Source organism: Hydra vulgaris, chromosome 12, assembly GCF_038396675.1.
Source record: "Hydra vulgaris chromosome 12, alternate assembly HydraT2T_AEP".
Lineage (NCBI taxonomy): Eukaryota > Metazoa > Cnidaria > Hydrozoa > Anthoathecata > Hydridae > Hydra > Hydra vulgaris.
The window spans coordinates 39,854,975-39,865,830 of record NC_088931.1 but is presented as its reverse complement, the minus strand read 5'-3'; the positions used below and the strand labels follow the sequence as shown (position 1 = coordinate 39,865,830).

The window sequence follows — 10,856 nt, the reverse complement described above, 5'->3', positions numbered from 1 at the left end:
AAAAAAATATATAATAGTAATTTGTTTTTTTATTTATAAATAAGTTATTGACGTTTTTATTTTGTCAGATAACTTCCGCACCTATTATCTTATCATATATATATATATATATATATATATATATATATATATATATATATATATATATATATATATATATATATATATATATATATATATATTTAAACAACTTTAAAATGTATTCTACAAAATAGAGTGCTCAATGTTCCTAATAGAACAGAGCAATTATAAATTAGTAGAAAATCACTTAAAATAATTTTCATCATATTTCTTAATTTTCTAATAAGGCTTTATTGATGAAACACAGTTTAAAATGAGAAGAAAAAAAAATTTAATCTTATAAATCCAATATAAGCATCAGATATTTTGCCAGCAGGTATGTACTGGTAAAATGATTTTTATATTGGATTTATAAGAGTTTTGATTCTTTTAGATAATATGGAGGAACTAAAAGAATATTGTTACACCACAACAGGAGAAGAAGAAATAGATATTTGTGTTTCCAAAGATACCTTTAAAGTGAAAAGTAATGTTAATGGTATAATTACATTTATTTATTTTTATGTTAATTACTTATTTTTATGTTATTAATGTCAAAACTATATTGTAAATTAATATGTTTGTACAAATACTAAAAGAAAAATGAATAATAAAACTATTATGTTTTAGAGTTACATGATTTTCCTTTGCCTCCGCCAGTTTTTAAATCTGTGTTGAAAAAACCATTAAAAAGATCTTTTGACTCTAATTTGTCATCTGGATCTACTTTTAAACAATCTAATCGGTGTTTTAATACACTTTGTCTTTTAATTTTTTGATTTAATAAAATTAGAACTTGTGTGTTTTTAATCTACACTATTACTGAATTCTTATTTTTAGCTTTACCCGACACTTTTTTACCTCTACATTTAACTACTGAGGAACAATCACCTTCATATTCTGGTGCACTATGTATGTATTAGTTTTGAATTTTCTACTATATTTTTTGTTCATTAAAGTTGAGGAGCTAAAGCCTCAGTCTTGGACAGGCATTCAAATAAGAAAAAAATGTATTAATAATAACAAATTACCAAAAAATTTTAAACAAGATTTGTTGCAGATTAAAATAATAACTTTTTATTATTTATATATATAATTTTTATTATTTATATATATAATTTTTTTGTTTGTTTTAGTTATACCTTATACATCAGAAAACAAAAAGCTTCAGAAAACAGACATACAAGAAAAAAACATGATTGAAGCGCTTGGACCTGAGAAGTTACTTAAAAATAAGTTTCCTATGGAAGTTGGAAATAAGATCTTTAGCATTTACTTAATTTCTTTATTTGAAGTAAAATGTGGAGGATGTTTGTACTCACATTTGGATTTTTTTTAGGAATAAGAATAATAGTTGTAGATAATTTCGAAATTGTATTAATAAATGTTTAGCATTCTACATATTTCTTTTTTCATTTTCTTCAAATAATTTAGAATACCAGCACATGATGTTCAAGATGGTTTAAAAGTTTCTTGAAAACCAGAAGCTCATTTTAGCTATAAACAAACAACCCCATAGTAATTTTGCAATCAGGAAATTAGACACTATTGCAGAGTATGAGGATTTTATCCAAAGTTTAGAGGATGATTGTTTGCGACGTGATTTGATAAATCTTTATGTATGTATAAAACTTTATCTATATAAATTAAAAGTAAAAATAGTTATTTTTGTATATATATTTATATGTTAAGATATTTAATAAATATATCCTACATTATACTTTATTTGATTTTTAGAAGTTGTAAAAAGAAGGTTTGGAAAAGTTTCAAATGTTGAAATTAAGCAACAAATTGGTCGGTATTGTAAAAATGCTCCTTCGCGTCAAAAAACAAAATAAATAAAAATCTTATTTTTTATTGTTATATATAGTATATATTATTATATGTTGTATAAATTGTTAAATAGAGAGATACTTAGTAACAATCCAACTAACTGCATTTATATGTACCTTTTTAAACTATTTGCGCTTTTTTTTTTAATAATTTTCTTTTTCTTCTTTAATAATGTTTCTAAAAAACACAGTAAGATCTTGATGTTGCTTAATGGCAACGTTTTTGAAACGTTGTAAAAACGTTATTAGAAACGTTGCGAAAACGTAATGCATTGGTTGCATAGGTAACACCTAAAAATGTTTTTCAACAACGATTTTGCAACGTTTTTTTTAGCGACGAGCCCTCAACGTTATTTAAGGTCGTATTCGGAAATATTTTTTACTTTTATATTTATGAATACGATTTGTATATGTATGCATGTATGTATGAATTTATGTATGTATGTATGTATTAACACACTCACACACACAAATACATATATAAATATAGAAAGATTTCGAGCTTAAGGTTAAAATTTCTTAGCCTCTTAAATTGTCTTGTTTTAAAACACGAACGCATAAACTAGGGTGCATTTAGCTACGTTAACCAGTTAAAATTAAAACTCGCATATAAAAAAAAATTATTCTGAAAAATGAATGTTTCGAAAAGTTATCTTCACAAAATGATTTGGTTTGCTACATCGATTTGTTAGAGTCAGATGATGATGTTGTTCGGACAGTTTGATATTTAGTCCCACCTGGTCTATACGGAGCATATTTTAGACACCTCTCCATTGCATTTCTTATTTGATTGCTCTTTATACATTTTAAATAAGACCGAGCTGGTGCATCACAAATAAATGCTAGTATGGACACAGAAAATATCTTATTAATGTAGCAAATGTTATCTGACTTCAACTTTTTGCATTCTTGTTTTTTATCTTTTTTTGCATTTTTGCTGATAAAAATTCTTGAACAGAATATGGTTTACCTTTTCCATAAAACAAACATACCACAAAACGCCTATAGTTTTTAACTTAGCACAAAATCGGCCAGAAATTATCAGTTGATGATTTTTTTAATGGTAAACCATCAACATTAACCTTTAGTTCAATTAATGTTGGTCATTAACAAATGCTGGATTTTCTTTTAAAAATTGCATTATTGTATTTTCTAGACCAAAGTAATAGTAACTTCCTTCACATTTGTTTAAACATGGTATAATTGTGACTCACATTAAAAAAAAGCTATTTAGTTTTTCAGCTATTGTTATCTTATCACTGACTAACTTACCATCAATCAAAAGTTTTTTGGCTGATTGCTTTTTGTACTATTATTTTTACCCACTATCTCTTTAATCGTATTCCATGTTTTTTTAGCGTTTCCATAGTTGTTTTTAAAAAAAATTTGAATAATAAAGGTATTTTGAGTATTTTTTTTTTGTTTTTCCAAAAAAGTTCAGGCACTAGCTTGTTGTATGGCACTTTTTAAAAAAAGTTTATGTATTAGCTTGTTGTATACCACTTTTGCGAAGTATCAGTTTTGCCTATGAATCTTTGTTTTTGCTTATGAATCTTTTTTTGCTTATGAATCTTTGTTATTTTATTATATTATTACCATATTATATTATTACCAGCTCTATTCAGTATATTTTATATTTTTGTAAACATAAAATGAGCTCTGTTTAAAAAATATGACTTAAATGTGGAAGCACATTGCTATTTACTACGTCATGATTTCCTACGATTAAAGGACCTTTAATTTCTGCCAAGTATTATTATTCAGTTAATGATCTCTATTTGTAAAAAAGCTGATGAAAAACGAAACGTTGAATTTAAACTCTAAGGTGCAATTTTTTCAATTTTTATGCCGATCTGAAGTGCTATTTTTCTGTCACTTATTTAGTGGCAAACAATTTACTGGCTTTTTACAAAACTTTTCTATGTCAGAAACGTCTATCTTATAGAATCAATTTCTTTATTGTTTTTTATACTAAGTAAAAATATTTTATTTCATTAATGTTGCACTGCCATCTAGTATGACCTTCTAGTATGACCAAATAAAAAGATCTTTACCTTCTTATTTTTCATACCCAGTTGATGCAGCTATCAAAATGTAAGTTTACCATCCAAGTATTATAAATATTGGGAATAAATTTAAAAGGAGTTTCTGTATTGTGCCTTGATAAGAGTCTTGATAAGAGTTTCTACATTTAACGCTAAATTTCAATATTTTGCTGCATGTTTCTAATGTTTACGTCTAATAAATTTTAAATGATTACGCATAGTTTCCAGCACCTTTGTATCACATTTGCTGATATATTACAAATTATGGGTCTATGAAGAGATAATCATACAGACAAGGGCGGATCCAGACCATGTTGTAAGAGAGGGAGATTTTGAATATTTTTCAATTTGAGGGATGCAAACGATCTAGTAAGGATCACGCAATCGTAGGCAATCACGCAATTTTGTACTTGCACCACATAACTTTATTAAAGTTGTAATTTTGTTTAGGCAGTCTAACTATATTATTTCCGTTTTCAAACAACTTGCTGTGTTTAATATATAAACTTATAGAAATAAAAACAGTCTAAGGGGAGAGGGAGTGGGGGGGGGGGCAATCACCCCTCCCCCCTTCCTCCTTTCCTATGGATCCACCCTTGCTTACAGATTGCTTAAATAATTGCATCTCATAACATTTACACAACTTTTAAAAATGGCAGATTTATGCAGTGTTTTTAAAAACGTATAAATAACGGATAAGTCAAATCATTATCCTATAAGTTTTTTACCAGCTTTCTCTAAAGTTTTTGAAATGATTTCATACGAGCAAATTTTATTATTTATGGAGCCTGTGTTCAACATTTTTTGTGTGGTTTTTGTGTAGGTTAAAGTACTCAGAGTGAACTTGGTGTTTTACTCAATAAGTGTCATGAATGTATTAGCAACGGAGGAATTTTTAAAATGTTAGTAATGTATCTTTCTAGATTGTTCGACTTAATTCCGCATGATCTATTTATTGCTAAGTTAGATGGTTTCTCTTAAACTACTTTTATTTTATATTAGTAGTTGTAAACAAATAATTTTGATTGAATCATCTTTTCTTTTTGGACATTTGCATCGAGAGAGCCTCTTAATTCTAACCTTGAATCCATTTTTTAAATATCTTAATAAATGATATTTTATGCTATATATATATATATATATATATATATATATATATATATATATATATATATATATATATATATATATATATATATATATATATATATATATAGCTATAAAACGACATATAAATAATTAAATTTATCAATCAATATTGCAGATATTAATCATGTTTGTTTTGCTTGATGTTTGATATTTACGTAAGATTATATAATTTTTAACTAGCAACGTTGGGTTGTAAACATTTTATCAACTTTCATCCATTCACATTGTATATGGATCAAGGTTGATTAAATGTGTAAAGATCAATGTTGAGTTATATACTTGGATTAACCTTAATCCCCATATACATTGAATCAACGTTAGGTTATTTACATTGGATCAACGTTGGTTTTAGATCATAAAAACAATAACGTTTTGCGATGGTTTTAAATAGGTCGGACCACTGTACCTGTTCAATCTAATTTTAGTTGAGTCGGTATTAACTTTTTTATTGAAACCATTGCTAATTTATATATTAAATATTTATGCAGTAAAGCAAATGTTAAATGTTTTGCTCTGTTACGCATAAGAAATTTATCCCGTGGTAAAGCTAACTGTTGTTTAACGCCTTTATTGTGAGCAATATTTTTCCAATAATTTGGATGATTTTATCTAAATACTATTACAACCTTATAAATAGAATTGATGAAGACGGGAGGCTGAATATGCGCGAATCGTCATAAGTGCGAACTATCAAAAGTGCGATGCGTTGCAAAAACTTGTATAACTGCCAACTTGCATTTGTGTGAATTGATATAAGTGCGCCAAAAGATTTTTCAAACATTGGCATAAGTGCGAACTGGCATAAGTGCGCCGAACAAATTTGAAAAACATTGGCATAAGTGTGAGCTGGCATAAGCGCAAAGCAGTTACTAAAACTGGCATAAGTTCGGTTTGGTATAAGTGCGTCGAATAAATTTGCAAACAGTAGCATAAGTGCAAATTGACATAAGTGCAAAACAGTTGCAAAAACAGGCACAAGTGCGAACTGGTATAAGTGTGCCAAAGAAAATTGCAAATATTGGTATAAGTGCAAATTAGGCCAGTTTGCACTTATGCCAATGTTTGTAAATTTATTTGGCGCATTTATGCCGATTCGCACTTATGCCATATCGCACTTGTGCCAGTTTTTTCAACTGCTTCGCACTTTTGCAAGTTTGCACTTATGCCAATGTTTGCAAATTCTTTTGACGCACTTATGCCAATTCGCACTTATGCCAGGTTGTACTTGTGCCAGTTTTTGTTACTGTTTCGCACTTACGCCAGTTAGCACTTATTATTTATTATGAAACTCGCACTTATTCAATCGTCTCCATAAAGAAGCTCTTCGTATTGTCCACAAATGATTTGATTTATCTAAATCGTTTTTTTTTAATTTTAGATTTATCTTGTTTTTTCAGCGTATCTCAGAACGAGGGCCGTTGAAAAAGCAAAGAGAATAGAGGACCGGTATCATATAAGGCACAAAGGAAAATATGAAAACATTACTCTACCTCTATAACATTTTTTTAATGTAATTGTAAATAATAAATATTTTTTTTGTTAAATGGTGTTTTGTTTAAAAAAAATATTTATTGTTCTTTTTTATAAATAAGAATTTTGTATTGTTTTGTTTGTTTATTTATTTTGTCATTAAAAAAAGAATACAATGCCGTTTTATATAAATAAAATTTAAATGACCGGGGCTAAAAGAAGACAACATTTGCCTTATCACTACTATTAAATTTTAAAACCCGTTTGTAAATAAACTTTGTTGAAAAGATATATTTTGTTTTTTTTCTTAACAATTTTTGCTTTTTTAAATTGTCAAAAAGTTATATATTTTGTTCATTTTTTCTTAATAATTGATGTTTTGCTAATTGGAGAGAGAATGTTTTGCAAAAAATTGTAGTAGTTGGAGCCTGGTTACAAACCCCCTATCCCTTACGTTAGCGCAAGAGTTATTAAAATATAAGTTTTAGCATATTGCACGCACCTTAATTAAAAAAAAAAATTAATTTATCGACAGATAATTTAATTTCATTTAAAGATTTTTTAGTGTTCAAAAGTAATGGCCATGTGAAATTTACAACCTCATTTTCGGGAGGGGCGGAATTTTGCATGGCCATAATTTTGAACATTAAAAGTTTGTTTTAGGAAACTTGTCGATGAAATTAAATTTAGATTAGTATGCTAAAATTTATAGTTTACTATCTCTTTGCTCTTATGTTAAAAGCAGGGGGAACGAACTTTGTGAAACGAAACGTAAGTGTTGTATCTGTAACGTCAAAAAATTTGATTTTAACTCTGAAGCTATTTAATTCTATATTTTCAGATTTTTTTTATCTTTTTTTGATTTACTGATCAGTACAGCAGTTTTATGCCCATTAGGGTTAATAATATAATATCTATATTCTAATGCAAGTATATACAGGGGCTCCAAGAAAAGATTACGATGAAGTATTTTGGTATTCATCTTCTTTAAGTCCCTGTCTGTTTAATTCTTAATTTTATAAAAATCATTGTAAATAGAAAAGTTTATACTTTATATCGTATATACAAAAACGGTGCTTGTTGACATGATTTTACTGCCTTCTTCGTTCTAGGGATATATTTTTCTTTCTTGTATATATGTAAGTTGATTACTTTTGTTAAACAGCAAAATAAGTAAAAAAAAAAAAACTATGGAAAGTAAAATTGTAAGATCTCTTTCTAATAATTTGCTATTTCCAAAGAAGACGGTTAAGCAATTAATATATCTAGATGAGCTGTGTAACGATAACAGCTGTAAAACAATAAAGTCTATAAGCAACGGTATGAAAAATTAAAAATAAACTCCTAATTTTATATTACCTTAAACATATATATCAACAACCCAATACAAATTTTAATTTTTTTAAAACGAAGGGAATTTTTACTATGAACACAATGTAAGCTTTACTATATATCCCATGCAGGCTTAAATATCGGCGAAATGCTCTAAAAAACCATGGCCTACTGTAGTAACAGTTTTTGAGATACTATTCATTATTTACTTTAAACCTTTAAAAAAACTTTGTAACCGGTACATATTTAGTTAAAATGTAACTAAAATAAGTTTAAAATTTCATCGTTTTGAATAATAAGATCTAATTCCACATTTTACTTTCTTTTTTTTATCGTTTTTTCGTTGGGTTTTTTTTTGTGGTTATTAAGGTACTCCAAAAAGTCCTTCAGATCGTTGTCTTGCTGAAAAACCCATTTTATTGGCATATTCCATTCAGCATGAGGTAACATAGCATCTTTCAGGATATTTTTATACATGAAACGGTCCATTATTCCATCGTTTCATCTTATCACAGTGCACCGCGAAAGAACATTTAACTAGAAAGTTTACGTCATCTTCTATACTAATGCCAATTATTTGGCTAGAGCTGATGTCTAACTTCTGAGCTAATGGTTCTGAGCCAATTCTAAGCACTGCGCCACAGCTGCATTAACGTCTTTCATAGTTTTAGGATTAAATAAGCGATATTGATCTTTTAGAATAAAATAAGCGAATTGATAAATTTTGACGTATAACATTTTTGAAACGAAAAAATGTTGCCGGAACAAAAACTTGTATTTAAATAGAGCAAAAGTGATTTATACTTTAAAGTATAATTCAAGACCTGTTGGTATATTGGCATCTCTAAAACTTTAGCCTTTTTATTAGACTTACAGTATCGGACAAAACGAGTGCAACCAAATAATGCTAATTTAGTTTCTTAATATAAAAGTGCTGCATTTTTTCAATTTTGAGAAATAACTATGTAACTGTTTAGAGACAAAGTTCTTCAAGTTTTATTCATCACAAAGTTCATTATTTGTACACGAAAATTAATAAATTAATCAAAAGTATTAAAAAAAGTTGATTTCCTTCTGGACAAAACAAGTGCAACTCGACAAAATGTTGACCAAGCTGTATTTCACTATCAATATTTCGTGACGAAGCCTTTGTTGTCGATCACAGCCTTGCATCTTCGAGGCATAGATTCGATCAGGTGATCAATGAAGCTTTGTGAAATTGCTGCCCAGGCCTTTTGGATTTGTTCAAACAGTTGATCCTTGTTACGAACACCTTCACGATTAGTTCCGCGGTTGACAATCTCCCACAGGTTCTCGATAGGGTTGAGATCTGGAGATTGAGGCGGCCAATCCATCACCGATAGGGGGTTGTCTTAAAACCACTGCTTGACTACTTTTGCAGTGTGTTTCAGATCGTTGTCTTGCTGAAAAACCCATTTTATTGGCATATTCCATTCAGCATGAGGTAACATAGCATCTTTCAGGATATTTTTATACATGAAACGGTCCATTATTCCATCGTTTCGATGTATTGGACCTAGACCGTTAGCAGAAAAACACCCCCAGACCATAACATTGCCTCCACCATGCTTCACGGTCTTATGGCAGTAACGTAAATCGAGGCGTTTTACGGCCGGTCGACGTACACGGCAAATGCCATCGCTCCCAATGATGTTGAACTTCGATTCATCACTGAACGGGACAGTTCACCATTTCTGCACATTCCATTCAATATGAGATGTAGCAAACAGGAGTCTTTTCTTCTGGTTTTTTAGTGAAATCAGCGGTTTGTTTGCAGGGCGTCGAGAAAACAATCCGGCTTCAACAGCACGTCGTCTGATTGTTCGGTCCGATACAGGCAGCTCTAATTGCTTTTGTATCTCGAGTGATGATATCCAGGGATCCTTTTTGACGGATCTGACGATCATAGAATAATCTCTAGAAGTGGGGGAACGCGGTCTTCCACCTTTGTTATCTGCTGCCAACCTCCCCTTAGAACGATATTTGGAACATAGTCTTGATACGGTCCATTTTTTCACGCGATATTTATCACAAATACTTTTTTGTGACATTCCACTCACGTAATTGCCAATAATTTTCTTTTTTAGTTACAATCCAAGACTGTCGGGAGCCATTTTTGCACTTGAAGTCATAAAATAATAAAAATAAATAATCACGCTTCTCAAGGCTTACCATGTTACATTTACCTTGTGATGATACAATAATGCTCTGTGGAACACAACGTCTTGGTTGGATATGGACTGTATTGATGTAATGAAACACTTGTTGTATTTCACTTCTTGTATTGATGTTCTTCGATAAAACACTTTGATAAAACTCACTTCGATAAACTGTCTTGATAATACTGACTGATTGACTTCCATATACTCCAGACTCCTGAACTGTTTGCTGAGGTAGTATAGTTCGTTTCGTTTTTAAGACATGTAAAATTAGGAACTCTTTTTAGCATTGTTCGATGTTGGTTGCAAATGTTTTGTCCAATACTGTATGTGCGAATGCGTAGTTTTTATGTTTTATAAATCTTCTAATTCAAAATAAAAGAAAAAGTAAATTTAATAAACTAATTGTGCTCATACACTTACCAAGTACAATTCTTATTCTTAACAAGTACAAGCTTTTTTCAATTAAACTTTCCATTCCAATTTTACTTTTCATGATAGACCTTACACATTTTATTGTTTCTAGTAATATTAATTTGTCGTCTTGTTGATAAACTCTTAGTGACCTTCCTATTTTGTTAAACACCATATTATCTATAAGAGTTAACACAGATTCCAGCCCCTGAGTTCTATAAAAGAGTTCATCCATGCATCATCTGATGCATCTACTTTTAACCTTAAACCTGATGCGTTTTGTATACTTGGATAGTTTGTAATTTGGCCTTCCTCTTCCTCGAATGTTTCATACAAAATAGATTGGGATGCATTAGCTTCGCCTCACGTTCGCT

At 29.5% G+C, this 10,856-nt stretch overlaps 1 protein-coding gene across 1 annotated transcript; it reads left to right on the top strand.

The window, feature by feature from the left end:
• The first annotated feature begins 458 nt into the window (after nt 1-458).
• LOC136087760 (uncharacterized) lies at nt 459-1,673 on the top strand. Its single transcript, XM_065811214.1, has 3 exons — nt 459-559; nt 901-972; nt 1,197-1,673. The coding sequence occupies exons 1-3, from the start codon at nt 460-462 to the stop codon at nt 1,397-1,399; spliced, it is 375 nt and encodes a 124-aa protein (XP_065667286.1). The 5' UTR covers nt 459; the 3' UTR covers nt 1,400-1,673.
• Nucleotides 1,674-10,856: the final 9,183 nt, after the last annotated feature.